The sequence below is a fragment of the Corvus moneduloides genome, chromosome 15 (genome assembly GCF_009650955.1).
Source record: "Corvus moneduloides isolate bCorMon1 chromosome 15, bCorMon1.pri, whole genome shotgun sequence".
In the NCBI taxonomy this organism is placed as follows: Eukaryota; Metazoa; Chordata; class Aves; order Passeriformes; family Corvidae; genus Corvus; species Corvus moneduloides.
Window position 1 is genome coordinate 1,669,627 of NC_045490.1, and position 19,037 is coordinate 1,688,663.

General features: G+C 59.7%; 1 protein-coding gene across 1 annotated transcript in view; it reads right to left on the reverse strand.

Moving 5' to 3' along the window:
• The window catches only part of PPARGC1B (PPARG coactivator 1 beta), a 49,179-nt gene extending 31,483 nt beyond the window's left edge, over positions 1–17,696 (reverse strand). Inside the window, exon 1 of the mRNA XM_032124505.1 lies at positions 17,541–17,696. Coding sequence (XP_031980396.1) covers positions 17,541–17,624 — 84 coding nt within the window. The 5' untranslated portion in view covers positions 17,625–17,696. The remainder of the gene's footprint in view (positions 1–17,540) is intronic.
• Between the last annotated feature and the right edge of the window lie 1,341 nt (positions 17,697–19,037).

Below are 19,037 nucleotides of genomic sequence, written 5' to 3' on the forward strand. Positions count from 1 at the left end.
TCCTGTGGCTTCCCCATTGCCAGAATCCAGGGATCTTCCTCACCCAAACCAGCCACAGATGGAGCAGAGGGGCAGGAGGGGCAGGGAGCCATGCGTGCCATCGAGCCCCAGGCCTCCATCTCCTTCCCTCTGGGATATGCAAGAGAGATAAATCCTGGTGTGACCCCAGTTCTTGGCAAAGGATCCCCTTCCTGTAGTGCCAGGGAGACGGCAAGTGCATCCAGGTTGAGCACTGGCACGCGTGGCTGGCTTGGGTGAGGGAGCATCCCGGGGTTTTGGCGGCAGGGAAGCCACAGGAAAGCCACCCATCCTTTGGCAGGAGGCCTGGGTGCTTCCATCAGCACATCTGGGGAAAAAGGGGTGAAAAGGAGGGATGCCCTGCACGGCTGGGCAGCCAGGCTGGGCTGTGGCACTGCTGGGACTCGCCGCAGCCATCCCCCGACTCCTGGCACCGAGTCCCACTGAGACGGGGCCAAGCGGGACGGAACTCCAGGCATCCCTCCTGCCTCCCGCTGCTGCCGGGGCTCCCGGCCAGGTCACGCTGGGACACCCTGCTCCCTGGGTGGCCAGGGCCCTGCTGCCAGCACTGCCAGCCACCTGCCCCAGCAGCACAGCCCTGGCCAAAGCAAACAGCCCCCAGCTCCCCAGCCTTCCCCCCACAGCCACCCCACCGGCCAAGCGGGAGGCTGGGGAGTGCCAGGAGAGGGTTAAGCCATTAATTGTCCCTGCTGGAGTGCAGTCCTGCACCCCACATGCTGGTACTGGGACCACTCAAGGGTCTCACAAGCTGTGGGGTCTGTTGGGGCTGCCTGGTCGCACCGGCAGCAAACGCTCCTTGGGGACAATCGGATGGAGGGGTGGCAGCAGCAGAGGCAGCCTGGTGCCCGCTGTGCCTGTGCCACCTGCTCAGGAGGGGACTGGGAACCTGCCTGGCACTCCTGCTCACACCCACCCTTGCTCACCCACCCTCACACACCCGGGCGCTGGGAGGGACGGTGGGACACAGCCCCCCTGAGCACGGCCCCGGCAGGGACAGAGGGGACAGTCCCTGCCCCGAGCACCCCAGCCCCTGCTGGATGCTGAGCCTGGTGGCTGCAGAAGCAGCCAATGCCCAGGGACACAAAGGATCTCGTACCCCAGGCAGCTGTCCCTGTACAGGGAGAGGCAGGACAAGGCACGGGGCTCGTGAAAAAGCCACTCTCATGGAATGACGGGTCCTTGGCCACCCCCAGAGTGTCCCCACTCCATGGGGGCCGCAGAGAGGCTGCTTCTGCCAGTGACCCACGGGACCCGCAGCACCAAAGACCTCCTTGTGCCTTCCGGGGTTGCTGCCCCTTCTCCCCTCCTTCCCTTTCCAGGCACCATCCCATGCGCGGACTTTCAGCAACCCAAAAAATCCCCAGATGTGACCCCTGGGTGGCCTCCTCCTCCTCCCTGTGCTGACATTTGCTGAAGCAGCACAGAGGGGACACGGGGACGCCCTGTTTCTGCCTCCCTCCTCAGCCCCAGAGGCCTTTCCCCTGCTTTCCCCCGGTTCAGGAGGGGCATAAACCCTTGGGCAGTGGCTGGTATTTGGGTAAGAGGCCGCATTGGGGTACAGAGCCAGGAGCACGTGCTGCTGCTGTCCTGACCCACAGAGGGCTGGGGCTGTGCACAGGCTCCAGCAACTCTCCCACGGCCGCCAGCAACACCCCCGGGACCCCCGAGCCCAGCTGTGAGGGGTGACAGGCAGGGGAAGAGCCTGGGGAGCAGAGCCCGCCTGCCTGAGCCTCTGCCCTCCCTGCCTGCGGCTCCCCGGCCTGGAGGGCTTCCCACTGCTTTTTCCCCACTCCAGGACTGCTGCTGTCCTGCTGGGAAGAGCCCTGTGCCCATCCTTGATGGGGTACTCTGCCACAAGGCTCCTTCCCCCTCTGCCACCCTGCTCACCCTCCTTTGGCTCCCAGCTGTGACCCTCTCCCACCTTTCCCGCGGGAGGATTTTCCTGACGCCCGCCAAGGGATTTGCAGGCATAAAGTGCTCACTCAGTGCCATCGGTGCCCGGGAGCCACTGGCATCCACCCTGGCAGACACCCAGCGCTGTCCTGGAGAAACCTGGGCAAAAATCTCGCCCTGGGACTGCTGAGCCCAGCCCCGGGCAGCCCCTGGGCCCGGCCATCGCCCCTTCGCCAGGGGCACGGGTCCCATGGGAGGGAGGCAGTGCCCGTGCAGCCAGAACAGGGGACATCCAAAGAAGGAAAAGAGTTGGACGGATGAGGAGCCGGCCGGGCTCCCTGGCCAGCCAGCCCATACTGTAAAAGGAGTGGGAGCAGAGAAGTGCACAGCTCTGGCTCCAGCGGTTTTAAGATGGCTGTGAAGCTGAGAGGAGAAGGAGGAGAAGAAGGAGGAGGAGGAGGACATTAACCCTCCCAGCACTGCGCTGCAGCCAGGAGCACTGCAGGGAGATGAATGGCAGCTTTCCAGAGGCTCCACTTCCCAGTAGATGGATTGGGGACCACTCAGCTCCCACCCAGTAAAATCCAGCTGGTGATGCTTTCAGGCCCTGGCAGGACCGAGCCAGGAGACGCTGACCTCAGACAGGCTGAGGGAAGGAGGAGGCACATGGCAAACAAAGGAGGTGACCCACCACGGGACAGGACACTCAGCAGGACCTTAAAGACCCCTTGAACATGGACTCCCTGGAAAGGTGCCCTTCCACTCGTGCTGCCCCTGGGGGCTCAGCACACCGGAGGGGCAGGAAAGGGGCACCCCTGGGTGCCAGCCCGCATTGCCATCCCTTGCTGGCTGCTCAGCAGGGAGCAGCAGAGCCAAGTGACTGCTCAGCTTCCCTCCTCTTGTCCCTGCGGACACTCACGTGAATGTTCACGTTTTTCCTGCTTAATGTTTTTCTTTAAAAACATCGGGCTTGGCCTTCCCGGTACTTTTCTGCAGGATTCATCAGAGCTGCAGCGACTGGAGGAGCAAAGGTATTGGGCACTTAACAACTTCCCTTCTCCAAAGTTTTAATTGGTCATTGACGTCAAGTGATTATTGAGAAATATTAATTAAGAAAGCATGTAAGAGCCTGGCTTTTGTTGAGGTTTTGCCATTACAATTAGTTTATCGGCCAACAGGAGAAACATCAGCCTTTGCAGTCACTTGGAGTGCAGCAAAGTGCCCATAATTAATTTCCCTTTCCGCAGCAAGTGCTTTGCTCTGACCTGCCTCAGGGACTCGCTTTTCTCCAGGTGTGCCAACCACAGCAGCCCTTGGAAACACCCAGCCACAGGGACACCAGCATGGGAACACCATGTCCCCTCCAGCCCCTCACTGGCAACCACGCAGGGACAGCGGCTCTTTTCGGGAAAGCATCCTGGCCACACGCCCTGATCCTGGGGAGGAGGCCACCCTGCCTTTGAAAGAGATTTTCTTTTTATCTCCTTCCTGCCCTGGGGAAGCAGCTGCCTCACAGGTTCTTGGCACTGAGAGGATGTGTTTTGGCAGCCCAACGCTTTCCAGGAGTTCCCTCAAGCCCCTCATACACTGGCAGCACCCACTGCAGACAGCAGCAGGATGCTGGTGGGGTGAGCTGAGGCTGGAGAGGCAGGATAACCCCATGTGATGCCTCTAGGAACGGGGCTTGAGCACTGCCTGATTCTGCCTCAGCCTGTGCACAACCTCAGACTGGTCCCTCCAGCAGCAATTGCTGCCTCTCCATCTCTGCTGGGGCACCAGTGGCTCCTCCTTCCCTAGGGGATCTGGGGTGCTGGTGGACTGGGGAGGCTGGCAGGGGTGCTGAGGGGCTGGCAGGCTGCTCAGCACAGCCCAGCCCTTCCAGAGCAGGCTGCAGGGATGCAGGGTGCAAGGATGCAGGGTGCAGGGATGCAGGGATGCAGGGTGCAGGGATGCAGGGATGCAGGGTGCAGGGATGCAGGGTGCAGGGATGCAGGGATGCAGGGTGCAGGGATGCAGGGTGCAGGGATGCAGGGATGCAGGGATGCAGGGTGCAGGGATGCAGGACACGCTCCCAGCCGAATGTCACTACTGCTGTTGCATCCCCTCGCAGCACCCCCCCCAAGTGCAGCACCAGGAGGGGCCGGCAGCCCCGCTCAGCAACTGGGTCAGCTATATATAAACGGAGCAGCCCCAGTGCCAGGCACCTTCCTGCCTTGCATCATTGCCACCCTAAAACCCACGGCCTGGGGACTGGGGCTGTGGCAGCCGTGAGGCGCTGCCGCCTTGCCAGAGGCTCTGCTGAAGCTGCTCCTTCGTGGCCATCGCTCCAAGGGCTCCCACCCTTCGCCCTGCCTGCCCAGGGCAGCCACCACGGAGGTGGGGGACCAGGTGGGACAGATGCCTAAAGGACAAGGGGACCAGGTGGGAGCAATACCTGCAGGATGGATGCTCCCAGGAGGCCACGGCTTCGAGCTGTGTGTGCTCTCCTCCACACAGAGCAGGCCCCCGGGAGGGAGATTTCCACTTCCATTTATTCAAACCAGCCAGATCAGCTCCCAGGCACCAAGGCAAGCAGCTCAAACCCCCTCACTAGGGCTGGGCAGATGCCTCCCAGCCTGAGGGGTGCAGGCGTGCACCCACAGGTTCGGCTCCCGGGGTGACGTCGAGCAGCCCCAGTGCTGCACATCCCTGGGGAAGAACATTTCATAGGAAGACTCTGCAGCAGGATGGTTTAGTCCCAGTATCCCCAGTTTGCTGCACCCCAAGGGCAGACGCCATGCCCAGTGCAGCCTGCCCTATAGTTTGTGGGTGCAGCAAATCAGGTGGGAGAACCCAGGAGAGACAAGTTTGGGGTGCTTTGGGCTGCTCCCTTCCCAGCCTTCTTGGCACCGTGTGGGAGAAGAGGGATGGTGCTCCTCCTGCACCCCACACGCAGCCTGAACAGCCCTTTGCAGCCTGCAGGTCTCCAGTTGTCTGCAGCTGAACATCACCCAGCCCGGAGGGTTGGTTATTAGGGAAAAACACTTTAATGAGGCAGCTCATTAAAGGCAGGAACAGATTAACCCAGGAACCTGAGGAACTCGGTGACTGCCGAGTTCAAGAATAGGAGAAATAGGCCTTTCCCTGGCAACGGTGCGAGAGGCTGCCTCAAAGCAGTGGGATGAGCCCTTGAATCCTCAAAGCCCTTTCAAACCCCTGCACCCTCCCAGGAGCTGTGTGAGCTCTGGAGATGAAAGATGCTGGGAAGGGTGGACCACAGCTTGAAACCTATGAAAACACCCACTGAAATACAAGCAGAAAATATTCCATCCCCAACAGTCAAGTTCAGGCACTGCCTCCTCCACTGATCAAGCAAAATCCCAGCACCAGCGTGGACTTCCAGCAGGGATGCTCCAGGGAGAAAGCCTTTGGCAAGACACGGCCCTGCTGCACAGGAGCGACATGGGAGGAGAGGCAAAGGCAAGCAGAGTTCACAGTTACGGTCACCACACAAAAATGAACCCTGGAAAAAAACTCCAGCTCCACTTCCCACCACGGGGAAGGGTTTGCAGCCCATCCCTTTCCACAGGCAAAGGAAAGGCTGGTGAGTGCTGGAAGCCCAAGCGAGGGGGGCACCTGGGGAGGCCGGGGTTGCCTCAAAGCCACTCCAGCAGCAGGGCGAGGAGTCAGGCTCGTGCCGTGGCTGTTATGAATGAAGGTGGGAGCAGTGCAGCTAAAGATAACTTCGTGAGCAGGTACTAAAAATAGCAATACTATCGGGCTCTTGCTCTGTGCTTCCCGCGAGGCTCTGCAGGATTGAGGAGCGCTAACGGGCCGGGCCCTGCCACGGCGCTTGGAAGGACCCTGTGTGCATCCCCGAGCCCAGCAGCGGCACTGACGCCCTCGAGGAACGGGCATCAGCAGCGGTGGCCGAGCCTGCCGCCGGCCGCCCGCCACTGGTCACCCGCCACCGGTCACCTGCCACCAGCACGGCACCGGCCGGGCGCTTGGAGCTCGGATGCCGTGGAGCTGCTGGCGAGGCTGCTGCCATGCCGGTTTCCATGGCGACTTCAGCACTTGGCGCGAGATGGAGATGACGGGATCAGCCAGCGAAGTCACTGAGCGGAGCTGGCGTCCTCCGTCTGCCGTGGCCGGTGGCACAGCCCTGCCAGCCCTGCGAGAGCGAGCGGCTGGCACAGGGCGAAGCCCCGGCAGCCTCAGGGCATCTGGGTCCCCCTCGCTTTACAGGGCTCGTGTGGCTGCCAGCTGTCCTGGTGATGCAGAGCCTGCCCATCACATCTGCCCCTCCCTGGCACCTCCGGGAAAGCCTGTCCAGGTCCTGACCCCAGCCCTGTGCTGGCCACCCAGCACAGCCAGCACTGGAGCACCCATGCAGGTCTGTGCCCCAGGCTCTACCCCCAGCACTGCATTCCCATTCCCAGTGGGGCTGTCTCCCCAGCAGCAGGACATACATCCCAGCTTGTGGCATCGGGGCCCACCAGCACAGCCTGGCAGCGTGGTACCCAGCTCCTCTCTGCAGCTGAAGGAGATGCTGCAGGCTGGGGCCGAGCTGGCACCGGGACAGCCCTGATCCTCACTGGCCCTTGGCCCCGCGGAGGCTTTTCCTGGCTTACAGGTAATCTAAGATCAAGCGCTCCAGCCAGACATGCCCGGTCAGACACACAGGGACACCACGGAGCTCTGGGGAACCGAACACCTGCAGCATGTGACTCCCCAGCTGGCTCAGCCTCCCTGGCCCCGAAAGAGCCCTCCCTGGGGACCCCAGCCCTTGCCAAGCTGCCACGTGTGGCCGTGGCATTCCCGGGCTGCTGGCAGGGAGCACACGGGGCTGGGGCAGCGGGCGAGGGGCCGGGACCCCCGGCACCCCTTCCCGCCCGCACGCAGCATCCTCGCCGCGCACCCTTTTATTCCAGCAGTGCAATTAGCCTTGCTGACCCCTGAAATCCTCAGCCTCTTCAAGCAGCCATGCATTAAATCCCGGATCCAAGAGTGGAAATAGACTTTGTAAAAGGCTTATGGCCCTATTTATTACATTTTACGCATGACGGAGCCGGACAGCGCGGCAGCGGCGCTGGGGCCGGCACCGGCGCTGCCTCCACACCGAGGCAGCCGGACACACGGATGGGCAGCGGCTGCAGCGGGCAGCAGAGCCTTGGCGGGTGTCTGCTCCTGGCCAGGCTTGTGCTGCCAGCTGAGTGCTCCCACAGACGCAGGCCAGCAGGGATATTGATCTAGATGAAAGCCAACACCGCTGCCAGGGCCGGGTAACCGTATCTGCCGCACATTTGTATTCCTCAGAGCAGGGCGGGAGGGCAGCAGCCATCTGCCAGGGAGCTCGGGATCCTGGGGACACTGTGAGCCCTCCGCACGGAGCCCCGCTGCACCGCCTCCTCCCCTTCCACTGCACGGCCTCTGCCTTCTCCATTTCACCTGCACCCTGCTAGGGCCGAGTAACACAGACCTGAGCAGGGCATCACCCAAACAGGACCTGCCTGGTCCCTGCTGTGCAGTGGGAGCTGAGGGGACGCCGCACCGGGGTTCGCAAGGTTGTCCAAGGGCACCGCGTGAAGCCGGCGTGCAGGTGTTCACTGACACGTCCCTGGGGTCCCACGGTTTAGCCAGGTGGCTCCTGCCCTGGGAGGGATGGCAGGGGCGGCAGAGGAGCCTGCACACCACAGGCTGCACAGCTCCGAGCTGGGCACAGGGCACAGTGAGGGGCAGGGATGGGCACGAGGTGTGCAGGGAGGCAGAGCCACTGTGTGCAAAGGAAGCTACACAAGAAGCACAGACACAGTGCTCAGACAGCTGAAGGACCCTCTGGTTGCCTGCAGGAAACACCAGTGTATCGCCAAATCCCAGGGAACCCCTGCAGCAGCACGAGGCCAGGAGCTGCTCCCGTGTCAGCGCTGCAAAGCAGGAGGGGAACACAAGGGTGTCCTCTCTTGTAACGAGCCAGCTGCAGAGACTCCTGCAGCGTGTGTCCCCAAGTCCCTGCGACACCAGCACACACACACACACACACTAAAGCTGCTGCCCACTCCCTTGGGAGGGACACATGGCACCCTCGCTGCAGGGCAGCTGGAAATGGTAAGAGACAAAAGCAAAGGTCACCCTGCACACCTCGGAGAAACTGAGCTTCCGTCAACGCTTGGTGCAAGGTGCAAGCCTGGCTGATCCCAGGGGTGCACGAGAGGCCCCCCACACCACGTGGTCAGACCCATCTCCTGAGCTCACTCCAAAGGCCAAGAGCTCTGGTGTGAGAAGAAGCAGAAGTGGGTCCATGGGATGTGCACAGTGCCTGGATCCTGCCAACACCTGCATCTCGGAGGAGTGCACAGGCCCTGCTGCCCAGGAGAGTGGGAGTCCCTGAATGTCCATGAACATCCCTGGCAAAGGGAAATGGCACCTGTGGGGTGTCCCTGAGCTTGGCACTTCAAAGCCTTGGTCCCACACCTTTCCCTAAAGGAGCTCAAAGGCTTTGCTGCATGAGGTGCACCTACGGGCAGAAGGACCCTTGCACTTCCCTGCCTTTCCACCCAGCCCCACACTGTGGGGGTGATTCCACCCCAGCAGCCCTGCCTGATCACCCCGAGGTGCTGCAGCCCCACAGGGCCCTTCGGCAGGGCTGGATGTGGAGGTTTCACCCCATAGCACAGCTCTGCCTCAGTGCTTTGGAGCATGGATCCTCCCTCCAAGGGGAGGTGATGGCACAACAACAAACAGCGTGTTTGGGCATAGATGGGCTCCGGCCTCAAAAGGCATTGAGACATTTAGAAGAAACCCTGCAGTCTGCATCTCCACAGGTTTGTGCTTCCCAACCCGGTCACTGCCGTGAGCTCCCCGCTGACCCGGAACACTGCAAGCCCATCCTGATAATGGCAAGGGGAATAATCTCCCCAGGCCCCACTGAGTGAGGTTTAAAGTCCCCATAACACCCGTGCACAAAGGTCCCATACCCGCCAGGGCACTCGCAGGCTAATCCTCCCTCCAGAGCGGCTGCTATATTTAGGTATCTAAATGAGACAGAGTGGCTCTTTCCAAAAAAGAGTTCGTTTGGGTTACATAAATACAGAGAGAAACTTGAAAGCTGTATTTCCAGGTCCTTGCACTGCCATAAATGAGTGGCAGAGATGAGGACAGTCTCCCCCGATAATCTGCCTTTCATGTATTTTCGACTCAGCTGGATGTGCAGACGGGTTTCCAGCTCCTCTGGGCAGACGGGCAGCGGGCAGGAGGTGGACACTGAGAGGAGGCAGCCAGGGCAAGCAGACCCTCATGGGCAGCCCTGTTCTCCACAGGGAAACCGCTCTGCATCCCAGATGCCCTGGCAGAGGAATGGAGAAGCCAGCACTGTGTGCAGGCCAGGCAGCACCACCCGAAGCATGGGCAGGAGGAGTCAACAGGAATAAATCAAGTGAGCAGCTCCAGCCCTTCCCGTCTGTGCTGTCCCAACATCCCCCCACGACAACGCTCCCCTCTCAGCTGCCAACTTCCTTCCTGCTGCATCCACTTCCACATCCCGAAGCCTCTGGTCCCATGGAGAATTCCCAAGAGAATGTCCTGCACACCTACCACGGCTCACCCCAAGCTCCAGGGGCTGCTCCCCAGTTCAGCTGCTGGGGAGGGCTGGGGGGTGGTCACCAGCAAAGCAGTGTCCCCCCCAGAGCTGGGTGACAGCACGTACCGTGAGGGTTTCTGGGGACATGGGCCACGTGCTTTCATTTTCAAAATATATATAAATAGACATACTTATTCCTTCTTAACAGAACACGGCAACAAGAAAAAAAAAAAGCAGCTCAAATACCATCCAACCTTTCAGCCTGAGAAAACCACACAGTTCTCACAGGCTTGAGTTCTGTTACCTGGGAAATGGGTTCTAGCACTCCAAACCCGCATGCGCCAGCCTCCCTGTGGGGCCCACACAGAAACAGAAACTTCCTTTTTAAGAAAAAAAATTGCCGTTTTTTTTTCTTTTCATTATCAGCACGGTTTGGTCGTGACTGTGTGCGAGCCTGCTCGAAAGGAGAAACGATGCTGGTGGTTTAAATCTGCAGCTCTGCAGAGCTCTGGGGTTTATGCTGTTCCAGGGGAGGTTTGAAAACCCTCCTGTCATTAAGACGAGGGAAGGTGGCTCTGAGCCACACACACCTGGCATGGGCAAAGCCGCAGGTCCCCGAGCCCGAGGGGCAAAGGGAAGCAGCTCAGCAGTCGTGGTTTGCAGGGAGCCAACGGGAATGCAAAGTTTAATAAGCTGGAAGCCAAGTGCCGTGGAAGTTGCAAACATTTGCACCGAGGCAGGGAAAGTGCCGAGAAATCAGGACAGAGGACTAAAGCTGGACAAAGGACGGAGGACTAAAGCTGGACAAAGTTCAGCCCCGCCGTGCTGGTGCCCGGTGAGCGCCCTGTGTGTGGCAGGAGCGGGTGCTGGCAGCTCACCTGGCACGAACCCCTGCCCTGCTCTGCCCGCAAGCCCCGATCCCACACGCGGGCAGTGGGATCTCGTCCCGTTCCCAGCCCAGGAGTGTTCCCAGCACGTGGAGCAAAGGACCATGGCCACCATCTCTGTGCCCACCAGTGTCACCACACCGTGCTGGCAGAGGGACTGGCCTCTGCAGGGGAAAGAGAGCCAGAGCCTGTCCCGGCTTCATCCTCCCAGGAGAGCTGTGAGTGCCACGTTTGTCACCTCCAGCTCCTCGCTGTCACCACGGCACAGCCGTGGACAAGTGTGACCAGCGCTGGTCTCAGCTCCAACCCAGCCCTGCCAGTCCTGTGTGCATGCAGAGGGTCATGGCAGTCTCCTGAACACCCTGCAGCTACAGATGCACTTTCATCATGAAAAAATAATAACGCGACTCCCTCCTACCCAGGAATTTGGCTAAAAAATGAAAGAAAGGCTCAGCAAAAACACTGCTCGGCAGCTCCCCTGCACCCCGGGACAGCTGGGGCTGCTCCAGCCGTGGGTCACCTCGTGGCAGGACAGCCAGGTCCCCCAGCTGTCACTTGTGAAAGCCACATCCCCCCTCCACGGCGCAGGAGGGAGGAGAACAAACGTGAAGAGAGGCAGCTGGGCTTCCTTCCGTCCCCACTGCACCGCCGGCTGCCCCAGCTCGGGCTCCGAGCCCCGGCTCAGGACGCTCGGCCCTCGCCACAGGATTTCCTTGCTCTTGACGTCCATGAAAATTAGGAAATGAGGGTTCCTCAGGGAATAGGTGGAGAAGGCAGCTTGTGGCGGCAGGGGGAAAGGATGACACTGCCCACACCGCTCCCCCCGTACGCCGGGGACAAACCGGGTGCTGCAGCCTCCCCAGACAAAGGGGGGGAGCAGAAGTGACAGCAGAGAGGAGCTTCTGTTCTCTGAGTGAAACTCGCAGCAAACTGGAACAGGAACCGAGGGGCCTGGCCATGCGCTGGCTCAGCAGAGGGGCTGCTGCTGGCCTGGCCTGGCCGCAGGGCCACAGGAAGAATTCAGAAAATGCATCTCAGTAAAGATATGCTGCTGCCCTGCAACTGTAGTCCCTGCAAGAGCTTGAGGCGCCACCTCAGCACAAAAACATCCATATAAAGCATGTACTGCTCTTCCCAGGGGAGGGGAGAAGTGTCACATCAGCCCTCTGATGGTCTCTCCAGCCTTTGTCCCCACCGCCAGGCTGGGTGGGCAGGGGGCCTGGGGGGCAGTGGGGACACAGATGTAAAAAGCTCCTGGCACGCTTCAGCATCATCATGCTCCCCCAAGGAAGCTCCTGGTGCTGGGGTGCCCATCCAGCTCCCAGTGCCTGCCAGCTTTGCCTCGGGACAGAGGGATGTGAGAGATAAGGGAAGTATTTTCCCTAAGCCCCACATTGCAGCCCGGAGCCCGCAGAGATCAAAGGTGACTCCGGCTACTGGATGGGGCCGTGTCCCCAGGGCTGCCACAGCCTCTCCACATCCCCCACCAGCAGATACCACACTCGACACATGAAGAACCCCTCCCCCGGGGGGTTTCCAGATCTTCCAGGGCCAAAGGAGATTTCCAGCTTTTACTTTTCCCTGTGTTAATTCAGCAGTGAGCTGGTTTAATGCAGCAGCTCGGCCTTGGCTGTTGCCTCCACGTGGGGAAGTGCAGTGAGACAGGGCTGGATAAGGACAGGGCTGACAAGACCCTGAGCACAGCCAGAGCTGTGCAAAGTCCTTCGGCGTTTCTTGGAAGCTCCCGTCATTGAAAGAAAAAGAAAAAAAAAAAAAAAAACCAACAAAACCCAACGGCCATAAATAAATAAATAATATTTTGTGAGCCAGAGTTCAGGAAAAGTGCTGAAAAGCAGAACGGCCGAGCGATAAGGGAAGGGAAACACATTGGCTGGACCATCACTCAGTGCCTACGGTGCCGGTGCCCCTGGAAGTAGGTCACTACCTCACCTGACCACCTGCCCCATTAACTCCAACCTTTAGTCCCTGGCTCGTTACTACAAGCACAGGCAGCTTAAAACGTCCTTGTCCAGGCACTGGCGAGAAGGTGGCTCTGCAGGCAGCAGGAGGCGGTGGGATCCTGCCCGTCCAGGCTGCCCACTCCTGGGCTGTGGGAAGGGGGTGCCCCGGGAGCTGGAGCGCCGCAGGGCCGGGAGCGTGGCGGTCACCCCAGCACGGCCGCGCTGGCGGCGGCTCCGGCGCGTACAGAGATCCCCCCTGCTAAATCACTCCAGGCTGCCAAGCAGTCACGAGAAATATAAGCCCGCGCCGGGTTGCCATGGAGCAGGGCTCAGCTGCGGGAGCCTGAAGCCGATTCCTCCGGCAAACGTGTCTGCAGCCGAGGCCCTGCCAGCACCTCGCGTCCCCGGCTCCGCGGTGGCGGCCAACGAGTGCCACACGCGTGGTCCCGGTGGAGCCGCATCTCTGGGGACAGCACTTCCCTTCCCCGGCACAGCCAGAGCTGCAGAGCCCCACGGGGACACGGTGCCCCTCGCCCTGGTGACACCATCTCCCCGAGGCCATGGGCACGCAGAAGTGCTGGCTTCGGTGGTGGCATTTGGCAGCAATCTGGCCCTGCTCAATGCCTCTGCCCCAGCCCAGTGATGTCCTCAAGCTCCCACGGTGCTGGCACATGCTGGCCAGGGGGAATCGTGTCCTTCATGGAATCATAGAATGGTTTGGGTTGGAAGAGAACTTAAAGCGCATCCAGTGCCACCCCTGCCATGGGCAGGGACACCTTCCACTGTCCCACGCTGCTCCAAGCTCCATCCAGCCTGGCCTTGGACACTGCCAAGGATCCAGGGGCAGCTACAGCTTCTCTGGGCACCCTGTGCCAGAGCCTCTCCACCCTCACAGGGAAGAATTTTTTTCTAATATCCACTCTAACCCTTCTCTCTGTCAGTTTGAATCCATTTTTCTTGTCCTGTCACTACAGCACTGCAGCTCCCACGCTCTGCCACAGCCCCCAGCCCCACCAAAGGGGATCTCAAAGCCTTGTGGGCTCCTGCCCTTGGCACCAGTGGCTGGCAGCACAACAAACCATCTGCCAGGAGCCAGCCTGTAGCATCCCTGTCCCCAGCCCTGCACTGGGGATGTGGGACCCATTCCCCAAATCCAGGGGTTTGGGGCTGCAAGGGGCATTCCCCGAGCATTTTTAATTAGACAACCAAGCATGCCAAACAGCTTGTGGCAGTGGAGTTCCTCCCTACAAAAAGGCTTTTGACATTGGAAAGGTTAATGTGAGAGAGATCCCTCTTCCCTTACAAAGCTCCCTTTGCTGGAGGCCCTCGGTTGAGCCCTTAATTATTCACCTGTTGGAGAGGTGCCTTTCCATTACGGCATGAGAGCGGGGCAGGGATGTGCAGGCAGGTGGGGGAAAACCCGCGGTGTGGGGCAGCCCTGGGGCACTGCCAGGGTGGGGAACACCGGTCAGAATCACGGGGGGAAGGCAGGCAGGTGTGTGGGGAGGCTCTCTGAGGGGCAGCTTCCAGCCCAGCCCTCCTCTCTCCGGCTGCTGCCGGCTGCTCTCTCTCCTGGCTCAGCTCAGACTCTGCTGTGCTCGCCAGCCTCCACAGCCTCTGCTGTGGTGGGGACAGCCACCAGCACCCCCAGCACCCTCCAGGCCCTGCTCCAACACGGCAACAGCCACCAGGACACAGCCAGCCTGCTTCCCAGACAACTTCAGCCTTCTCCAGCCCTGGCACTGCAGCAGCCCTTCGACCCACGCTGCAGCAATGCAGCTGAGGATGCATTTTGCACAGGCCCTCGGGCTGTCTGTCGTCCAAACCCACCCCAAATCTTCAAGAGAAAAGCCACAGAAAAAGCAGGGTATCGCTCAGCTCAGTGAGGACTATCAGAAATTAGGGATGCACCCCCAGTTCATCACTAGAAATGCCAACCCAGCGCAGGCTCGCTGTGCCTCCTGCACTCATCGATGGATTAAGCTTCTAGCAGGAGGCTGGGAAGTTAAAGAGGGAATATTGTATTTCAGTTCATGTGATCTTTAAGCATCCCTCCGAGAAGCAGCCTGAGGTTTTTTTTATTTATTCCTCCTCCCACCCCCCCACTGCACTTTCTTTGGGGTTTTTAAACAAATTGAAGCTGTAAGATCCACAGTGCTCCAGCCTCTCGCAGGGATGCTGAGAGCTGCTGGCTGCTCCGTGGTGCTCTCGGCAGAGCTGCCTGGCTGGCATTTCCCAGTGCCCGGTGCCAGCAGATGAACCAGCTACAACCAGCTCCATACCTCTGAGCAGCACAGTTGCACAAAATGGATTAAGCAGGCCCAGAAATGACACATTTTGAGGTGCAGCAGAATAAAATCACTTTTTTTTTTTTTTCCAAAAAAAAAAAAAAAAAAGGAAAAAAGGAGTTGGCAGGAGAAAGGCAGATATCAAGTGAAAAACCCTGATTTTCTTTCTGTAGCAATGCAGGTACCACGTGAATCATCGCTGTCCTCGATATGTAAATAGAGGTTAGCAGGCACCCTCAGCACAAACCCTTATGATTAAGGGACTGATGCAGATACCCACGGCAAACCTTCCCCGCGCATCTCCCCGAGAGCCTTGCTCAGGATTCCTCCCCTGGAGAGGAAGGGATCACCCGGCACCTGCACCAACTGTGCCTTTCTCAAAACCTACTGCAAAAGCAAGGACTGGGGAGGAGCATGGGCGAGAGAGGAGGAGAGTCCCAGTTCCTCAAAATTTCCACGAAGGAAACAGCTACTATTCATCATCTCGCGGCCTCCTGACACCGTAGCCTCTCAGGATAACCCGCTCTCGTGCTGGAGCACTGGGGTCTTTGGGGAAGTGGTTTTGGGGCTCCACTGAGAAGTCAGCAACCCAGTTGTAAGCAGAGGCTTGTACAGTAGTAATGGGGAGAGACGTCAGCGCCAGCCCGGCCCGCCTCCCGCTCCCAGTTAGAAGGCAGCATGTGACAGAGCCAGGGCTGGAGCCTTCCCCCAGTTTCATCAGAGGTTAAGGTACAAGCACAACACATGCTTACAACTTCAGGCGGTTCTTAGGCAAATGCATGCAAATCATAGCTGGGGGGGGCTGTTTTTTCTTCCTTTTTCCTTCTTCTCTTTTCTTCCCATCCCAGCCCTGAGCCCCTCAGCGCACATGGGGACAGAAGAGGAAATGGAATTATCAAAAGCAGGCGCCGGATGGGAGAGCACAGAGGGGCTGCACGGGAGCTGCAGCGAGCTGCAACGCTGCCCTCGCTGCTCCTCTCCTCCCACACCTGCAGACTTCGGACCAGCACTACCTGTGCTGCTCCCTCCAGCAGAGAGCAAGCCGGGGACAGAGAGAGAAAACAGGGGACACAGCCAGCCACGTTTCATAAACACGGTCTCATTTCAGCACAGGCCATTTCACAGTTCCAAATTTTCCAGGGAATGCTCACAACATGGTGGGCTTGCACCAGAGTAGGATGACAATTCATAGGATTTTTTTTTTTTCCTTCCCCCTCCCTTAGCAGTCCCTTTTTGGAATAAGATTCCTAAATTGGCACATCAAATGCTGACTAAAAAGCAAAGAAAAAGAGAAACAAGGCTCCGGGAGCGTGCTGCAATCATAGGGGCTCTTCTTGTCGTGGTTAACACGCGGAGAACAGGAGGGTTATTACAGGGAAGTGAAGCCAGGAACTTTCACCTGCTCAGGGAGCAAAGGGGCTGGTGGGAGCTGCAGCCTTGCTGCTGTACTTGCAGGGGATGGCATCCCACACAAGCAGCCCACTCCGAGGGACAGCATCCCACACAATCAGCCTCCTCACCTCCAAGCCGACGGTTCCCTCAGCAATAATAAAATGGAAAAAAACCACACAAACTGCTTACAAAACCTCGGCCCACTTCTCACCTTTCCTGACCCTTTTGCTGTAATCAACCTGTCAGCAGCTCTTGGTTAAGAACCCAGGCTGCCTCCCCCCTGCTCTGCCCCCAGAAGCCACCCGGTCCCGTGCCAAGCCGGAGCGCTCTGGCGCTGGTGCAAGCGAGGAGAGGTGCCGGGACTACATCAGTCTGGCTGGTGGCAAGACCTGCCTGGTTCTGTCTGGCACACGCACCGCGGGCAAATCTGATTTACCAGTTCTCGAGCTCTTGTTTGTTTTGAACCCAAACGGCGGCAGGATTAGTGCCCGTCCTGTTCCCCACAAACACACACGCTCCTGCTGTTTGCAATCCCGGGGCTGAACTGGTGAGAGAGCAAGGGTTGGGATGAATGTGCTCGCTTCACAATCAGAGCTATTTTGTAATCCGTGGTTATGAAAGTGAAGGGTCGGGGGGATGATACATAACTACAGAAAACTCTTCCCACTTGCAGCAGCCTCATCAAGCCGACTGCGAAATGCGCGGCGGTGCTCGGGCTCCTGCCCGGTTTATTGTATAGCGCCTCTCTTGCAGCCCCCAAAATGGAAAAGCATGCGAGCCCTATAGCCAGCACAGCTCGCTCTCGTGATCCCGCCGGAGCTGCCAAGGAGCCTTAATCTGATTTTAATACCCAGCTCCGTCCAAAACACAGCTCATCCACATTTTGGAGCCGGCGACTCGCGGCACCGAGCCCCCTCTCGCTGTCGCACCCCTCCCTCCCCCCAAACCTCCATCCCCCAAGATCCCAGCCCGTATGCGTGGAATTGACGCTCGGCATGACTCATCCCACAGCCCGGCTCCGATCAGCCCCCACCGCGCAGCCCCCTGCGGAGCCCCCCCACCCCACCCCCTGCACCGCGCCGCCCCCTCCCCACCTTTGGGGGGGGCCGTAACAACCGGGGGGGTGGGGGGGTGGTTCTGTGCCGAAACCCATCAACCCATCAACTTGTCCCCTGTCCCCCCCAAATTCCCGGCCGATGGGGGAATGGGGGGCCGCGGGAGTCCACGTGCGAGTGGTGCTGAAAGCGCCGGCGGGGCTGCGGGGCTGCGGCCGCCCGGGAGCCCCGGGAGGGGCGCGCACAGCCCCGCGGCGGCTCCGCGCCCGCCGAGAGAACGGCACCGCCGCAGCCCCGCGGGACACCCGCCGGACGAGTCGGTCCCCGCACCCCCGCTCCGCCAGCACCGGCTCTTCTTCCCCGCGGTGCCCCGGCAAGCAGCGGGGGGGTCTGTCCGTTCCCCCCCCCTCCGGCTGCAGCGCGCCGGGGACCCGCGCAGCAGAGCCCCCCTCCCCCGCGCTCCCTACCTGGCTGTCAGCGAGGTAACTGAAGACGAAGGAGGAAAGATCCTCATCGAGCAGAGAGCTGCAATCCGGCCCCGGCTCCGCCATCTTCCACCTCGGGCTGGGGCTGAGCACCGAGCATGCAGCAGGCGCGGCGGCGGGAGCCGGGCGGCCGGCGGGGCGGGGAGCGCGGAGCGCCGGGGCGGAGCCGCCCGCAGCCCCCGCCCGCAGCCCCCGCCCGCGGCTGCGGGAGCCGGGCACGGGGGGATCGCGGCGAGGGAGCGCCCCGGGGGGCTTTGCAGATACGCGTGGGACACCACTTTGTGTGTCCATTGGAAGTGCCAGCCCGCCAAAGGGGGGGTGCTCGGCATCCCCCGGTGCCGCTGGGTCACTCCGAGTTGAGATATGTAAGTGCTGGGTGCAGCGTGTCAGAGCAGGGGCCATATCCAGGCTTTCCGGGGCTTTTTAAGTGGCCCGTGGTTCTCGCAGAAGCACCTTCCCGAGGGAACCCACTTTGAGCAGTGCCACCACGCACACCTTAAAATTGCCGGCGTTTAAAAGTGGGAGCACCCAGCGCCGCCAGGCACCTCTCAACAGTCCCCAGATCACCTCATGTGGAGATACGTAAGCCCTGAGAGCAGCGGTTGGGGCAAGGGTCACTTCCAGGCTCGGTGGGTCTGCACTGAAGTGGGACCAGGTGACTGCAGTGAAGGAGCAAAAAGATCTTCTGATTTTTCTTGTTTTCGTTTCAGCTGCTGCTGCGAGCATCTTGATGTCACGCACGTCATCTTTCTGTCTGGGGTTTTGAGGCGTATCCTAAAAGCCCTTTCAGAAATAATTAATGATGGGACCAAAAATCTCATGAATGTTCTATTTACTTACCCGTAGCAATTACATGGCAAAGAGCAGGGCTTGGCACTGCAGCCTGAATTAGCTGATACACAACCAACCAAGTGGCAACACCTGCAGCCTAATGGCTCCAGATCCTTGAATCCCCTCAGACTGCCTAGACAGGCCTGCAGGGTCACTGTAAAGCGCTGATGGAGCAAAGTGATGTGGAGCTATGGGGGTGGGGAGCTCTGTGCCAGGCTCTGAGGGGTGAACAGAAAGTGCTTCTTCCTCTGGCAGGAAAGGCCCGCTGCCCATCCGTGTTCTCTTAGCTGTTGTTTCAAAGGCAGAGCTGTTTCCAGCCACTCTTTAATTCCCTCTGGCCTCCCTTGGTTCAGGACATGTTGTGAACATCATGCAATGTAGCAACACTGGGTTTTCCCTGATGATCCCAAGCCTTGCACCGAAGGGAGATGTCAGGGACAGCGGGTGTTATGCCACAGTGGTGGGAGTCAGAGGCCAGGGTGGCCTGGCTGCTGGGATGGGACAAAGCAACTCTTCCTCATTGCTGTGCGCTCTAGTACTAATTACTGTTATCAAGTGCCAAAACCCTTACCCAAGGTGCTTTTCCAGCTGCCCTGCCAGCAGTGAAACTTCTCTTCCCATGGGTGGGAGGCCTGGGCCCAGGAATGC